Source organism: Lagopus leucura, unplaced genomic scaffold (genome assembly GCF_019238085.1).
Source record: "Lagopus leucura isolate 7727_CA_CO unplaced genomic scaffold, USGS_WTPT01 Super-Scaffold_100123, whole genome shotgun sequence".
Lineage (NCBI taxonomy): Eukaryota > Metazoa > Chordata > Aves > Galliformes > Phasianidae > Lagopus > Lagopus leucura.
The window spans coordinates 93,397-110,637 of record NW_024962328.1 but is presented as its reverse complement, the minus strand read 5'-3'; the positions used below and the strand labels follow the sequence as shown (position 1 = coordinate 110,637).

Below are 17,241 nucleotides of genomic sequence, written 5' to 3'. Positions count from 1 at the left end.
GTCTGCACTTTAATTTCTTCAGAGGAGGGTTTGTTTTGGACCTGGAGGTTTGGTGCTGGTAAAGAGCAGATGCAGTTTCTGCTGTGAACTCAGCTAAATTTTCAGGAAACTGGATCTGGAATTAGAACTTGAATCTTAACTCAGCTTTAAAGTAGTCCAATTCATAAGCAACCTGAGGAATACCCGCAGACTAAAAATGTACTAAGTGAAAAGATACAGTATGATAGTACAGTAGGAAGTACTTACATTAGTAAGATACTTATGTCTATGAGGGAACCATAGTGGAAACTGTCAGTGCTGTGTTACATACAAGACAAGACTATCTACATTTATTTGCATGTGCTGTTTGCAGGACACACTTCTATTTCATACAAACAAACAGAACCTGGATTTTAACATCATTAACTCTCCTTAATAAAATTCTGTGTTTTCATCTGCTTGATCCCACAGTACTTTTAAGTTCAGGTCTTTGAACAGTGTACTGAGAGAAATGCCACTGCTGTACTCCGAGATGGTGTCCTGGGACATGACACGGTCCAGTTTCATGCAGTTTAACTCCTGTGCTTCCAGTAGCTTCTCTGCTTCCCAAATTTCCTGAAACTGCATTTTATTTTCAGAATGTGACACTGAATCTGGTGACACCCACCACTCTGTGTTCTCTCCAGGGAAGTTGTTACCAGTGCTGACTGAGAGGAGGTGGGCTACTGATGGCCGTGACAGAGATTCATCCTCTGGAACACAGTCTGTGTTAACTGTCACTGAAGACAGTAACAGTGGCAGTTCTGCTGTCTGTTGTCTGTAGCATCCTCCTTGCTCCACTGAAGGCAGCAGCAGCTGTAGCAGATGCTCTTCGCTTTCAACCCCATCAGTCTGCAACAGCAGTTTCTGTATTTGCTGAGGGCTCCCACGTACAAGAGCTGAGTCTCTCATGGCACTGCTATCCCACAGTGCCACATTTGGCCGCTGCTCTTTGTAATTCCAAGGGCTGCAGCTTTCACCCAGTGTATGACTGACAAGCTTCCCACCAGCAGAGCTATCTGACAAAACTTCCTTTAGCAACTGGTTCAGACAGAAGTTATTCTTGTTGCCATGGTCTATGCCATCAACACACACACCATAGGTCATGGGGAGGTTGGCAGTGCTTTGCTCAGAGGTTTGAGGAGCATATCCAGTAGAAGCTGCACTCACTGGGCACAGCAGATGGGCGCCCTGGAACACCGGTAGGTTGGCTTGCTGCTGGTAGGTACACAGTGATGGATGGAATGGTTGTGGCGGCTCCAGTGCTTTGTCCAAACATTGGCCTACTTGTGGGAACTGTGCTTCGGGGATGAGAAGTGAAGGTTTGGATAAATTTATAGGCTTTATAACATGTTCCACTGTCAGAGTTAGAGGCTGGAAGGATGAGATCCCTCTGAAGTCCTATTCAAGGAGACAGACAAACGAGTTATCAACAAGAACTCTGTGACTTTGAAGATCTGCTTAAGGGTCTTAAAAATTCCCCGTTCATCACAGAGGATTTGGACCAGATGACCTGTAAGGTTCCCTTCCAACTCAAACAATTCCAACTCAAACAATTCCATGAGTCTATGAAATTTTCTTTGGAGAAACACCAATAAGAGCCAGCAACCACCACCAGGCATTTGCAATGCTGATACAAGGAATGATGTGTGATGAGCACTGTCTGGGCTGAATCCAGGACGTGGGGAAAGCGCAGTGCTGTTGACTCACATGATGGCAAATCATTGCATGCATTCTGATAATTGGCCAAATGCAGCCCTGCAAGCAGCAGAAAATATGCAGACGTGCTTTCCATTGTGATACCGAAACCTGAGGGTAGGTTTCAAGATGGCCAAAAAAAAGTATCAATTTATACTTGCAACTCCATTTTCAGTTGACTTAAACACATGAACTGAGTATTTCCAAATGGAACGTATAGAGTTGCAATCAAATATGCAGCTCAAAAATCTGATCATGTCTCTTTGCCAGATGTCCATAATCCCTCTTTTACTAGAGAGAAATACCCCTCACTTCTCCATCATACCTTATTCATATCATTGCCTTTTGGCAGTAAGCACATTTGTGAACCATTGTTGTCAAGGATGAAATGCAGGAGGAGTAAAATTTCATCAAAAATCTCTGATGAACACCATGAGAACTGTAGTCACTGCCATCAAACCAGGGACTGATGTGTCAGTTTCTCAACAAAGAAGTCACATTTCCCACAGGAATTTTGGTTTTGTTGCTCTCTTTTTTTTACATTTTAATGCAAATATTAAAAGTTAAATTGTATTACTTAAATACATAATTTTATATTTAATGAGGGCTGCTCTTAAAGTAATGCCTCCTGGTTTATGATGTCAGCCCCCCAATGTCAGAGGTGGATGTTGGTAGTATGGCAGTGGTTGGCAGAGGTTGAACCTTCCCACCAATATGCCATTCCCTGAGACAGACAACAGCAGAGGGACAGTCTGATAGAATGGCATCTGACACTGACTTGTGAATGAAGCAAATGGTGGAATTGAATTCCTCCATGTGGAGGAAAACTATGCTCATTGACATTCACTGGCACTTGTGAGCATTTAAGGAGACCCACCAGAGGATTTAGCACAGAGAGGCAGCATCTGCTGCATTTTAGCAGTGGTGGCAGCAACAGTGGGATCCCTCTGCTAATACATGTTTTTGTACGTATGAGACAGTTCCTGTTCACTCAGTGCAGCCCAGGCAAGCCTACAGGTTGGACACCATGACCTAGACGACGCCCACACCTGCTCATGCATCCTCCCCAGCTAGCAATATACAAAGTCCCGAACAGTTCAAAGATTTGCAGTATTGACTTAAGAACACTCACCAAAGACATGGGCTGTGCACTGTGTTGTTTGACGTACTTATAGATCACATAACCAATAGCAACAAACACCAGCCCAGCACAGAATCCAAGAGCCACGAAACAGTAGAAGAGCCATGTGTTATCTGGTCAATGAAGGAAAGAACAAGGAGAAAATGTAGTGTCAGAACGGTTGCAAGGGATCACCCAAATGATTATAGGTTGCACTGGACAAGAATTTTAAACTAGCACTGCTTCAACACCTCTGTAAAGGCTGTGTTATTCTATACCAGCTAAAAATCGGTCTCTTTTGTGCACCTGGTATCCCAGAAAGACTTTTAGTTGAGCAGAGTTAACAGCCTCACCTGGTAGTGTTTTAACCCAAAATACTTGAGATTTGCTGCTTCTCTCAAGGAGATATAGATGCACTGTTCCATTATACTCTGTGTCTGGGTCCAGATTGGAAACTTCAAATTCTTTGTTATGCTCATTCTTTATCCACTATTTAAAACAAAAGCAAATTCTGTATGTCAGAAAGATTACATACATACGATTTCCTGAACTCAGACTGCAAAATACAGCATATTTTATTCACTAATAAGGTGCTAGAGGAAACAATAATTCTGTATAGTTCTAAACATACAATTACTTTTCACTATTACTGTATTCAGTTTTTGCATTTCAATTCATTGAGATTAGAACTACATCCCTTGCTTTTCCAGTCTCTGTCAGGTACTTTTGGCTACTTAAACTGTTGAACTCTGGCTTCTTTTCAAAATTATCAGAGAAATGCTTAAAGTTCTGTTTGTCCGCTGAATGTCAAAGGCTTAGAGTTCCCCCCGCGAAAAAATCCCCTGTGGGATTTCAGTATATCAGAAATTGCATCCATCGTGTATCAGTTTCGATGCCCTTCTCCACCTGATCGCAAAATCTGATCACAAAAGTCAATGCCTCATGCCCTGAGGTTGTCTGTTACCTTCTGACGTGTCCTTAGGTTGAATATTGTTAAGTGATAATCAACAGCACCGAACTTGCTATAAATGTCCTCTATGGTTAGCTGGTGGCCATCCTCACCTCTCAGTGGCGTATAAGGGGGGTGTATAAGAAACTTTATGGACCGTACATGAGGAATACACTCCACTTCTGGTGCTCCAATAATAGCTAGAAAATACAGAACAGAAAGTGTCAGCTGTTTAGATTAAAGCTGATAGGTTATCAAGTTTTAAATCTATCTTATACATGCACCCCAGTCTGTAAGAGATGATGTCTGCTTACATACAAAAAAGTTTCTGATTTGTGCTTTGTTGGACATTGGAAAAATCAGGAGACGAGAGATACTGTCGTCCCTCAGGTTTCTGCTGCCTACAGCCAACATTTGTCTCTGTAAATTCTTTCCCAAGGCTTTTCCTTAGGAACAAGTTCTCACTGTGATGATCACATCACAGGTCACTGCTGCTTAAATCCCTGTTCCTACTTCAGATTGTGTCTTTAGGGCCATTCAGCTCTTGTGCATCTACTCTCATCTGCAATGAAAAGTGTGGGCAATACTGAATGTTTAAACACAGGTTGTATGGGAACTACGGAGTCAAAGCCTGAACCTCTGATTGATCACCTGAGGTGAGCCACGAGTCAGCCAGAGGAGCACAGTGAAGGCAATTCACCTGTGCTGCCAGAAGGGGTGGAGCCAGGCTGCACCCCTCCTAGACCTATTTAAGAGCTGGCTACCAGTGGGGAAAGATTTTTTCTGGAGATCCCTCCTTCTGGTGTTTTGTGGTGAGCCCAGCATAAGGGTAAGCCTTCCATTTATTCTCCTTTGTTATCATAATCTACTTCACCTAATTCTCTTGTTTATTCTGTGATTGTAACATCTTGATAGCCATTGATTATACATTGTGATTGTAACATCTTGATAGCCATTGATTATACACAGGTGTAACTCAATCTATAACATGATGTTTAAAAGTAGCATTCAGTACTCCTTCAAGGATGTGTAGCTGAAGGAAGTCAAAAGAATGGCTCTGGGGAGTATGATCACCTAACTGGGATTGTTAAGGCTTATGCTGCAATGGAAAGAGAACGTTTAATGATCAGGGCAATGATATGGCTCCTTCATGGCTTGATTTGTGCAAAGATGTGAAGGCTCTTCACTTCCATTGACTGTTACTGAATCCTTGAATTGTTCTTGACACATGCAGTGGAAAAACTTTAGACACAGAGTCAGCCAGAGAACTTCCAGAGACTTTGGAAGTGGACTTGCTGCTTGTTTGCTGGAGTTAACGTCTCGTGGCTTTGATGCCTGCATTACTGTCTGGACTCAGGGTGCCCATCATCTCTCTCACTAATCTCCCCTGCCACCTTAAGAGCAGCTCTTCCTCCAAGGACAAGATGACATTCCCCTGTAATTGCAGCTGGGTGCCAGACCTCAGGGGTGGCCCTGCCCGTGTGCTTGTTTGCTGCTTTGTCCAGCAAATCTTCATAGAATCATAGAATCACAGAATGGCTGAGGTTGGAGGGGATCTTAAAGGCTATCCACTTCCAGCTCCCTGCCATGGGCTGGTTGCTCCCGAGAAGATAGAGCTTCCCAGGGCCCCATTCTACCTGGCCTTGGATGCCTCTTCAGCCCTGGAAAGCTTTCACTCCCTCCCTAGCAAGCACAGAATCTTGCAGTACTGAAAGTGGAGGAGTCATGATCCTAAACATCAGCGAGACTTAGGATGAATCCCCAGCAGTGGTACATACTTTCTTTTTTGGGTTCAAATCTCTCTGAGCGCACCCAGTTGGAGGAGCAGCGGTGGCCAGTAGCCCTCACCCTGGCGTAGTAATGCTCTGTGAAGTTCTCTGTTTCACAAGTGAGATTGCAGAAGAGCTGTGTGATGCTCTGGCACTCCTGCTTGTTAAGCCAGGCTTTCTCTCCATACCTTTGACAGGACAAAAAAATTTTCAGGTTGTTTGGTAGAGTAGATGCAATACAGTCCTTCAGAATAATGCAGACAGGCTGCTCTGCCGACTCTAATAGTTTTAAAATTCATTACTGTAATTAGCAAGTGGCTGGGAATTAAATGGCAATCAACCCCCCCCGGGTACAGCCCTTAATCTATTCCCATTGGCACTTCTGCATGGCTGTTGCTTTGAGGAAGGACAGCTTGTTTCAAGGTGCACACACAGGAGCATCCTGCAAGCAAGCAGTTGCTGGGCTCTTTTACCCAATGACTGCATGCAGATTTGCTGCTGAGTTTGCAGACTTGCACAAATGCAACAAAAGTATAATGTAGTAGAGGGTGGAATTCTTGTAGCTCTGGTGACTGAACCAGAGGAAGGCAATTGCTATTAATGGCACTTACAGATTGGGAAACAGCAGAACAGAGAGAAGTAAGTTGCTGAAGGCAAAACTGTGTTATGGAGTCAAGGTGTAAAAGTATTGCTTAACTAAGCACCATCTGCCAGTTTAAATAATCCTATCTTTTACTGAATTCTTGTCTAAGCAGAACCATGCCTGTAACAGCAAAATAAGCAGCGGAAAGGGCAACACTAACTTTTCTTTCATGGCCCTTCTCTCTGAGGAAAGTGGCCATAAAACCCACCAAATCCCAAAAAGAAGCAAACTTCACATACTGTTTATACTGGACATCAAATACAGTGCCAGGAGGGATATCTGCTTCAGTTTCCCAAGTTAGGATGTTCTCAAAGTTTGTAGAAGAAAATGCCGCACGTTTCAGACATGACAACCTCTCTGTAGTCGCAATGCCTATGGTAACAAAGAAACCGTGTTAAAATGTGTATTTTAGCACCTCAGCCCTCAGATGAACATGAATCTATGGGTGCTCAGCCTTTTGGTGAACAGAAGTAGCAGACATCCCACTCCCAGTTTGTTAAAGGGGGGCTGCAAAGCAGAAGCTTGAACAGAAGCAGAACTTGGATCAGGCACGCTGCTGTGTAGGCCCTGCAGATCACTGGCTCATCACAAAGGAATGTAAGCCAGGAATTTATACAGAAGGGCTTCAAAACCTAAGAGTCAAAAAGAGAATGCAGGAGTGTCTTATCAGGTTTCTCTTAAAGCAGCTGAGTGGATGGAAAATGAAGAACAGACTGATTTTGAGGCTAGATTCATGTCTAGGAATGCCACTGCTGTCTGCCCAGACTCAGGGAAGTAATGTGCTGAGATCAGTTTCACACCACTGTGGGTATGACAGCCACTAACCTCCCACAATCTATGTTTTTTTGGGATGAAGACTGCCTGTGCAGAGTGACATGCCAAGAACCTGGGGCCTGGACTCTGCTCTGGGTGTGCCAGTGTAAAGCACACAGCTCTCCAGGCTCTCTGCAGCCTTTGGCCTGCCAGGGGCAGTGGGTTCTGGCTTTGCTAAGCAGCAGTGTCTGCTGTGTCTGATAAGCACATAGAGCACACCAGAACGGCAATCCACCTGTGACACATGACATATCCTGGAGAAGATGGGTTTCGTTCCATCGTGGGAACACAGCACAGAATTTCCTGAAGGATGATTCAGAAAACCTAACTGGGACAGTAACTTCAGAACTGATAAGCTCTGTAAATTCGAACTGTAGGCAAGTCCTCAAAGTTACACAGCACATACATTACTCTTAACTCTTGCTTTTCACTGTCAACCAACTCCTTGAAATAGTTTGGGCTTCAGCCTGCTCTTGCTGGAAAGGAGCAGCCCCCTTATGGCATTTGTAAACGTCTTCATCCCTGGAAAAAAGTGGTGTGCTAAGCAGGTAGAAGAAGCAACGTTTCACCTGTAGGAAAATTCATAACCAGAATGGAGGTGACCTGGACAAGATCCTTTCAGTATTTAGGGAGGGGATATAAGAAGAAAGGGGACAGAATCTTTAGCTGGGTCTGTTGTGATAGGACAGGGGAAAGGGTTTTCAACTGAAAGAGAGGAGATTCAATATCTAAGAAAGAAGTTCTTTACACTACAGACAGTGAAGCACTGGCACAGGTTTCCCAGAGAGGTGGTCGTGCCCCATGCTTGTAGACATCCCAGGTCAGGGGATGAGCACTGATGGAGTAGTGGGCATTCCAGTGTGCTGCAGAAGAGAGGGACCAGATGGCCTCAAGGGTCCCCTCCAACTCCAACAATTTCATGATTCCATGATTTGTTTATATCTCTTTTAAAATCAGAGCTTCTGGTTCTTCTGTTCACATGCCTCATTGCACAAGACAAAGGGACTGAACTCCGTAAATATCCATTGCTCTTCTGGGATTCAGCTTGTATTGTATCAGTGGCAAACACTTTAGATTGAAGGAGTCTTTTCTTATCTTTGAAAATGTTAAAAGGTAAGAGCAACACAGGAGAGAGCTTTTGGACAGTCTTGAATGATAGCTCGTTCTCTAGGTCTTACTTCAGGAAACACAACTGAACTACCTCCACTAATACAGATCCAAACTGAAACAACCACCATCAGAGATAGAAGTCAGGACTTACCGACCACTGAACACACAGCCAAGACGACCAGAAGTTTCTTCATGAATAGCAGTGCAAGGCGGGCTGGGAGAGCAGGCGGTTGAGCCAGTGTGCTGGTGAATCACCTTTTACAGCAGCTAAATTCTTGTTTGTGAGGCCAGGTTGGATTTGTTGCTCAGTAACTGGCTGCAGAGCTGCTGTCCCGCCTGCGTGCTCGTCTGAGATCACCAGCAAAAGATCTGTACGCATGTGTGAGCACATAAGAGAGCATTTAAGGGACAAACAGGAACACTCCTTCCGAGTGTACACACGTAACTGTACAAAGGTGCACAAGCCAGAGGCTTAGAAAATCCCCGTCTTTTTTCTTGAAAGAGAGCCAAATGCCATTTTCCTGGCAAAGAGCTCCTTGACTAAAGGCCCTTGTTGACATTTTTCAGTTTTGGGGCTTGCTTTTCTAGTTGGATAGCTTCAACTTTTTAAAACTCCGGAAGTGAATACTTACTGCTCTGCACATAGCTGGTATTGTAACTGCTGTGAACAAGACACCTATTTCCCTAGGAAATACCTTTTGATATTTTCCTGAAATGAAAGTCAAAATAGATCAGTAGTTTTTTTTAAGCTCTGCTGTTATTCATAGTGGGTGTGAATGGGAGCCAAATGACTCACGTGGCGTGCTGCACTGGGCGGAGCACAAATCGGGTCTGCCAAGGTGTGCATCCTGCTGGGTGGCTGCAGAGCATCTTCCTTTCACATAGATGGGAGGCTGCCTTCCTGTAGCAGGAGTGTCTTGCCGCTGCTTTTTTTTTTTTTTTTTTTTTTTTATAGCTTTTCTCATCTGTAGACCTACAGTTAATTTTAGCGGCTGATGACACTATGAGGGTCTATACTGGATATCATCAATATCATCCAATAAAAAACTACACATTTATATGAAATCTAAGCAAGAAACAGACATAGCTCATAGTTTTCCATTCCTTTCTTAGGCTTTTAGGGTGTTGTTCAGTTACATTTTCAACTTCTCTTCAGAAAAAGGGAAGACATTTCCTTCTTTAGCGAAAACCAGTAGTCTGTCTTCAGGAGCTGTGGATTTAGAACCAGCAGAAGTGTGTAAAACCAGAAGAACTGGTACTATCACATGCTGCTTATTTTTCCTATGATATCATCGGTAGAGAAAGCTTCACACGTATAGCCTAACTTGAAGCTTAGAAAGCTCTCTTAGGCACTGCTTTTGAATTTTTATCATCTAACTACTCATTCAACACAGACTGGGTAACCTCACTGGATTACTTTATCCCATGGACATAACTGTTGACAAAATGAGAAAGTCCTGTCCTGAGTTCTTGACTATGTGTAGGGCTAACTAGGCCACTGCATAAGGCTCAAATTCCTCCAGGCTTCTTCAGCAGCTAAGCAATAGCCAGGCTTGTTAGTGAACTGGATCACAGCTCTTCCAATGAAAGGGGAGAGCTTCTTTACTCATTGCATAGCTACAGCCATTAGGTAAGGTAGAAGGTACAGACTGACAGAGGGAGCAAGGTGCTCTGGTGTTCCTCGTCCTTTTCCAGTGGAAAGAAGGTCTCAAGCCTGGGCAAAGGACATCCAGGAGTGGGATGTTGCCTCCACCAGTAAGGCTCATCTGGTTGGCAGCCTTCCCACCAGCTCTCATCCTGGGAGAACCTGGACAAGACAGAGAATTGATCACAGGCCCTTTTGGGAAAGTTATGACACATCCAAGTAATTCTGTAGAAGTTACTCAACTTCTCAGCTTCCTGTAACTAAAGGCTTAGGGGATTTTCTTGATTGCACAAGAAATTGGTTGGTAATTATATTTGGATGATCTGTATCTTTCTAAATTATGAGGAGGGATTTCAATACAGGATGAACCTAAGGATACTTTGGGGGTGATGGGTAAGAAATAGAGGTTTCTACTCCAGTAATATTTTTAACCACCTCCTTCTTTAATTTTAAGGTGGGATTTTAATTAGTACGTCTTGCTCTCCTCTTCTGAAGCAGCCCCAGCACCTCATATCCCTCCCTACCTCTTTCTGATGTTGTTCTTCAGGTTCTGTAGAGATGTTAACTTTGATACCCCTTCCCTCACATGAAACAGTTTTGTTTCTCCCTCTTTCTTCGAACACATTGCTTTCCTCCATGTCCTTTTACTGGCGGGGGAGAAACCTAGGAGAATATGTTTCCATGAGATGCAAAGAGCACAAATTAAAAATAATCTGAAGAAGTCAGCATTGCCCAGCAAAGAGAGGCCCTGTATCTCCTGTGTCTTTTCTTGGTGGACTTCTGATTTGATTCTTGGCTCAGAGAGCTGCAATCCTTCTCTTTCAGTGACCCAGATGGAGACCTGGCTGGGAAGTCTCATACAACCCCACTTAGGAAAAAAAGAGTAGAAATGGAAAGCCTATGACAGAGTTCTGTTTTAAACTGCTTCTCAAGAATAGCTGAGCCACTCTTTGTAGATCTGCGAAATATGAAAGCACGCACACAGATTTATCTATGAAAATATATTACTTCTGCATATAGCATCTCCCAGACATCCTGCACAGCAGGGGAAAACAGTAAGTACATTTGTATAAAAAGCAAAATAAATAAATAAACATGCTACACATTTCTCACTGTGACTTTGTTTCACTCCACTGAAACATAGAAGGTGATCTCTGTAGGTTGATGGCAAATCTCAAGAGAACACAAGGCACTGCGTGTTTGCAATGTGATACCTACAGGAGGTACCACTGCATGCCTCGCCCCTGCTGGGCTCAGATGGTGTCCCATGTCATAGTTTTAACGTCTGTCACAGCTGTATTCCTACAGGGGCACAGTTAACGTACATTACCTAGCAGTAAAAATATACCTTTTGTGTCCCAAAGCCATATCTTTGATGACCAGACATCAGTAGAAAAAAAAGATCTTATCTAGTACCTAATATCTAATAAATTAAAAAGTATGTCATAAATTAAAAAAAAAAACACAAAACCAAAGACATCAAAAAGCAAACACAAACAATCCACAGCACTATCGATTATTTGTCCTTGTTCTTGTGCAGGTATCATTGCCTGGATTTGTATAGCTCTCTAGCATCTTCCAGGCATGCTGCAGAACTGCAAGGTATACTCTAGCTCCTTCTCATGTAATGTGAGTGCTGATAGCCTTTGAATTTAAACTTTTTATCATATCTTTTCTCCATATCTGAAGTTCTAAATGCATCACCTAGCACCGTGGATGCAGGAGGTGTTCCTCCTGTGCAATTCTCACTGTCACAGTCACTTGCAATACTTTCATCTTCTGCCACCTGTAATGTCTGAAAGTAAATGAGTTTCTCCATGGTGGGATCCTCGTTGAGCAGCGAGTTCTCACTGACCTGGACAGGCTGATCAAGTGTTGATTTCTGGTAATACATGGTAGAATCATGATCTTTCCTATATAGACAGTGTTCATCAGCTGGAAGCCTGGTGCAACTCTTGTTCGCTAGTGGGTGAAGAATGCTCACTTCCAGGCAGTCATCGCTGTCTGTATCATGCTGTCCATGTTCCCTGGGAGCTGGGAATCTCACATCAGCGAGTGATACTCTTCCCAAAGAGGAACTGTGAGAATGTGATGCCTTTTCATTTCCTTGGGATCCTGAGGTGTCCCCCTCATTCTTTCTTGTGGGAAAGAAAGAGAAACCCAGGGCACTTAAGTCAAATGCGGATCCACCATCCAGAGAGAGACCTCCAGATGTGGAGCCCAAGATAGTTTCTGCGTCAGCTGTTCTGGATGTTTGACAGATGAAGTGTCTCCTTGGAAACTGAAGCATTTCAGTGTATGGTATGAAACTACTACTGTCTTCTTCCTCTTCCTCCTCTTCCTCTTCTTCTTCTGATGATGATGATGGTAGGAAGGAAGCCATCCATAGTTTGTTGTTTTGTGCTAGAGTTTTGTTTTTCTTCCCTTGTGACACTGGCCTATCTGTGCAGATAAGACAGTCTGCGAGGAATTCATTTTCTTTGCGCTCACAGCAAAAGGTTGGTCCAGCAATTTTACAATTAGATAAATCCTATCAGAGAAAAGACACAAAATAGGTCAGTGATGCTTTTCAAAGAAAATTTTGGATACAGGATATGCCAGAATCAAAGCTGTCTTGTAAGGGGACTTCTGAATGCAGAACTGAGAAGCACAGACCATAAGCAACTTTTACACTCCCTCCCAGATACCCTCTGAAAATCAGCCAGACTTCGATCCGGGAAGGTACTCCAGCATTTGGGCCATACCAAAGCTTGAGGCATCTGCTTATGCTTTGCATCTTGTTTCAGCAGCCAAATGGTGGAGGCACTTGTCAGAAGGATGAGGAGGACACAGACCGGGATCATGGCGGAAAAAGGGAACTTCCATTCCCCTAGTGAAACAGAAAAAGACAAAAACAAATTTCATGAAGGTGGTATATTTTATGCTAATAACACACACCTTTGTGTCTTGGTCAGCTTTGCTTTCCAAGATCTCTGAAATTGTTAAGACTCGAGATCCTGTTTTTCTAGAGAAAAGGATGGCAGACATGCCTAAGACCAGCCTCTAAGTCAGAAATGTTAGAAATGATTGTTGATACCAGCCAGTGCCTTAATCAGAGGAGGTAAAAAGGTAAAAAGTAAGGCTTTATTGATTTCTTTTTTCTCTCTGCCAGGAGAAATTTGAAAATTCCCAAGGCTTTAGTGGTAGCATAACCCAAGTATAATAATTCAGGATTTTTGGGAAATATCTTAGGACTGGATATTTCCAATGAAAACATTGCTACAGAAGGCAGAAACCTTTTACTTGAAAATCCAAATCCAAACAATTTAACAGAAAGCCTTTTTTTTTTTTTTTTTTTTTTTTTTTTCCTTCCGAGAAGCTGATTTTGATGGAATTCTTTGACATTCTGTAACCTCATCTGATATCTTAGTACATCCTTCCTCAGGAAGATCATACCTTTATGGTTTAACAGCATGCACACCGGCTGAGAGAATTTGCTGTGCTTGAAGTCGATGCTTTGAATGGAAGATCTGGCATTCAAGCAGTAATTGCCTCTGAGTGCAGTGGTGTCGATAGTCACTGCCTTTTTCCTAAAGATACTTTTGTATTGCTTCTGTTTGGAGACAAAAGGAACAGAGGGTTAGAAAGATGACTCTTTCATTTTTGGGATGGTGTTTCTCTACCCTTTTTGCCATGAGTCTCATCGTCCTGTTTGCATGGCACCAGTGGTTGGAAGGTGCATAGTGAGGCACTTGCCTTGCTTGCTATTTGTAGTAAGCATCTCTTCATGTCTGTGCTATGCTTTTTGCTGCCACAGCTATGCTGTTAGCAGCACCCAAACTAGCTGTTCTAAACCATGGATTTTTCTCTGACTGTTCAGTTGCTTCTGAACATCACATCTATAATAGATAAAAATACAGCAAGAAACGGAACTACCAATAAAACGAAGATACTGAATGTAACACACTCATATATTTTCCAGCTTTAGTTAACTCTGGTTTGGCCATTTCAAATTTCTCTGGCAAGCCTCCAATCACTCCCTGCATAGATATTTGCATCTATTTCATTTCAGCTTCATTCCTCTGTTTCATCTACACAGTACTTCTTTTACTGACCTTGTCTTCAGATCCAGCTTCCCAAAAGTTGAAGTCATACATCCAAGATAAACTCTCCACACAGATGGCCATAGGAAAAGTGGCACTCACATGGATTACGTCTTCCTTTACATTCATGTTTAGCAGTGGGGGAGCCAGTTCCACTACAATTGAGTGACAGACATAAGAATAGTGCTTGCTGACATCGTAGTTTCACAGAACTAATGTTTTATTTGGCTGATCTAAACTTCTAGCTGATATCTTGTGGTGGACATGAGGGAAGGAGGTACTTTATTTTATGCTAATAATGGACACTTATGGTCAGCTTTTCTTTCCACGATCTCTGAAGTTGTTAAGGCTCAAGATCCTATTTTTCCAGAGAAAAGAAACAGAAAGGTGAAGGAACATCTCATTTTTTAATGTAACATAACTTCAGTGATACTGTCTTTCTGTTGTGGTGAGCTTGAAACCACTTCATTCACATAGAGCACTGATGAAACAAATTCTGATACCAGCCACAAAACTTAATTTCAAATCATCATGGCTCGTTGTTGCTTGTGCCCACTCAATTCTGGCGTTCATAAAGCTTCATGTTTCTCTTCCTGGTTTAACTAATTTGCTCATGCAGACACTGTTGCTGGGATGTCCTTCCAGCCAGGCTGTACCTAACAGACACTCACCATCTAAATGGTACTCCTTGAACTGTGATTTTACCCATGGCGAATGGAGTCGTCCAGAAGCGGCTTTTACTTGAGCCCGGAATTTAATGAAGAAGTTTGGAATCACACACGTGAGGTTGCAAGAGATACTGTGAATGTTTCTGCAATGAGGAACCTTTATCCATTTGTCCATGCGTGTCTTGCTAAAACAAGAAACAAATGCACCACATCAAACATCTTTTGTTATAATTTATATGGCAAGTGAAGGAAATGTTTTTCTGCATGGATGCTGAATCTTGCTGAAAGATTCAGCATCCATGCAGAATGCTTTTCTGCTTTCCGGACAGAAAAGGATTGACTTCGGTGAAAGGATGCAGTCAGATCACTGATCATAATGACTCTGATTAAGCACACCCAGAGATGTTTGCTGTGTGCCATACTTCCTATCAGATCCCTTTGTAAGCACTCACCTTTCATATCTCACAGTGTATGACACATCTGGTGGATATCCTTTTCCTGGAGTCCATGTCAAAATCATATCAAAATCCTTTGACAGTAATGTAACATTTTGAGGAGGAGGAAGTTGACCATGACCTGATCAAAAAGGAAAATTAAGTGAATTATTAAACATTGCTTTGGAAATAGGAAATATCACTTGTTGTTGACAAAGGTGGTTTCAAAATTTGGGGCACAACAGCTCAATTCACTTATGACTGTAAACTAGTTGAGGAAACAGGTATGTCTGTGATGTTGCGTTTTCCTCACCTCACCACAAAACATCTTCATCTCAACAGCTGTCAGAATTAGGACTGCAACGTGTGTGAGCCATCCAATTCTGTAATTGGAGCAGCATCCCCCATAGTTTCACTGGATTCTCCTGTGATCTGTTTTACAACCCCACAAACTCCAGCCTGACTCCCTTGTTCTCTCACATCCTGAAGCTCAGATCAGGCACAAACCACTGGGTCACTCCACCCATCCACTTCCAACTCATAAAGGCAGACATGTCACAAGTACAGCAGGATGCAGCATGCAGGCTCACCACTTGCACTTTTTGGCACCAGCTGTTTCTGGTAAATAAACACGTACATTGCAATATTCAACAAGACATATTCAGTAGTCAGATAACTGGCACTGCTGCCCAAAGAGGTTGTGGGTGCCCAAGACCATGGATGAGCCCCTGAATTGGTGGGGGGCAACTAGCCCACAGTAGGGAGTTGGAGTGGGATGGTCTTTAGGGTCCTCTCCAACCTCAGCCATGCTATGATTCTTTGATTTTAAATTGCCATTTCTTTACAGTGAAATGTTTTACTTTATGAAAATCATTCCCATCCTTACTGCTTTCAACATGTTGTCTATGTCTTCCCTCCCCCAAGCAAATACACATAGCCCAGCAAAGCGAAAGTGACAAAGCCATGACATACCTCTGGGCTGCCACAGGAAGCACAGAACTGCCAGCACTCTGATTCTCCATGCAGACATACTGAAGCAGAACTTTTCCACATGAAATTTATTTCTTTCCTTGCTACCTTGTCATTGTATTGTTTTCCTGTACTAAGTTGTATAGATGGTGGAGGAATATGTGGTTAATTACTGACACGCATGTGCACAGCTTCACTTCCTTGTGCAGCCCATGCGTGGCACTACTCATCGAACTGAAGAGGGAGCAGAGGTGAGACTGCTTAGGATGAAAGCAGAAATGCTGCAAAGATTGCAGCACAATGCCCTCCGGTGTAACAGAGTTGATCTCTGGAATGGGCTACGTGAGAACAGAACATGGCATGAGCCCTTTCCTCTGAGGCACCTCGTAAAAAGTGACCTTTGGAATTTACCTGTGTGGCTGTCAAATATTTATAGAAATCAAACAACGTTTTACTGCATGAGATACCTGATAATAACCTAGCAGGTATAGAAATCTGTTAGCAGAACTATGTGAAGTTATGTCAGTCTCATACTTACGAGAAGCCAAGGTGTATTCTCTCAGTGTATTTTATCAGGCCAAGAGTATGTTCTACAAGATACAGAATGACGCCGTGCGGAAAGCAGAGTGCAGAGCTGGGATGCTCCATGTTTGGATTTTGCTCTGAACCAGGATGAACAGGACAAAGGGGAGTGGCATCAACTAAAAGAGGGAGGTTTGGGTTAGATGGTACCAAGAAATGTTTTGCTCAGAAGACGGTGAAGCGCTCGCACTGCTGGCCGGAGAGGTTATCCATCTCTGAGCTCCATCTCTGAGGGCGTTCAGGGCCAGGTTGGGCGGGGCCGGGCTCTGCGCTGCTCTCCCAGCTCCGGTCGCAAGGAGGCGCTGCCGCCCGGAGAGATGAGCCGCGCTCCGGCCGCGGGTACTTCCGGAACAGACTACCGGAACCCACTCCTACTTCCGGAACCTACTTCCGGGTGGACGCTGTGTGCGCGCCACACTCTGTGTAGTGGGATTGGCCGTCCCGTCCCACTGGGCGTTGACCCCCCCCTCCGCCTTACCTGCACGGTACGCAGAGCCACATCTACAGGGATGTGTGGGGCAGAACGCTGCTGCAGCCGTCAGTGCGCTGCTGGGAGCCTGGCGGTTTGCACATAGCGACCATGCGGCTGCTGCAGGGTCTGGGCTTAGTGATGCATTGGTGCATCCATCACTGCGCAAATCCCGCATTCTCCCACTGGCCTACTCAGTCATGTCCATGCTTTGGTACAGGGGTTGTCCCTCCTCAGTGCGCTGTACCTGGGCCTCTGCGTACAGCTGGCAG

The 17,241-nt window shown here is 43.7% G+C and overlaps 2 protein-coding genes across 4 annotated transcripts; both read right to left on the bottom strand.

Moving 5' to 3' along the window:
- Positions 1-221: 221 nt before the first annotated feature.
- Positions 222-8,994, bottom strand: IL22RA1 (interleukin 22 receptor subunit alpha 1). Its single transcript, XM_042887853.1, has 7 exons — positions 8,272-8,994; positions 6,437-6,569; positions 5,564-5,742; positions 3,801-3,985; positions 3,190-3,325; positions 2,849-2,970; positions 222-1,419 (listed from the first exon to the last, which is right to left on the bottom strand). The coding sequence occupies exons 1-7, from the start codon at positions 8,312-8,314 to the stop codon at positions 412-414; spliced, it is 1,806 nt and encodes a 601-aa protein (XP_042743787.1). The 5' UTR covers positions 8,315-8,994; the 3' UTR covers positions 222-411.
- A 151-nt stretch (positions 8,995-9,145) lies between these two features.
- On the bottom strand, positions 9,146-16,279 carry IFNLR1 (interferon lambda receptor 1). 3 transcript variants are annotated; one of them, XM_042887852.1, is made up of 10 exons: positions 15,922-16,279; positions 14,968-15,091; positions 14,519-14,700; positions 13,860-14,002; positions 13,201-13,357; positions 12,510-12,634; positions 11,470-12,295; positions 10,290-10,428; positions 9,775-9,927; positions 9,146-9,330 (listed from the first exon to the last, which is right to left on the bottom strand). In XM_042887852.1, exons 1-10 carry the CDS (start codon positions 15,977-15,979, stop codon positions 9,324-9,326), a joined length of 1,914 nt encoding a protein of 637 aa, XP_042743786.1. In that variant the 5' UTR covers positions 15,980-16,279; the 3' UTR covers positions 9,146-9,323. The 3 variants fall into 3 exon arrangements, 2 of the variants coding, with proteins under 2 accessions (XP_042743786.1, XP_042743785.1); XM_042887851.1 differs by having other exon boundaries at positions 9,146-9,927; XR_006181699.1 differs by lacking the exon at positions 9,146-9,330 and having other exon boundaries at positions 9,836-9,927; positions 11,621-12,295; positions 15,922-16,274.
- Between the last annotated feature and the right edge of the window lie 962 nt (positions 16,280-17,241).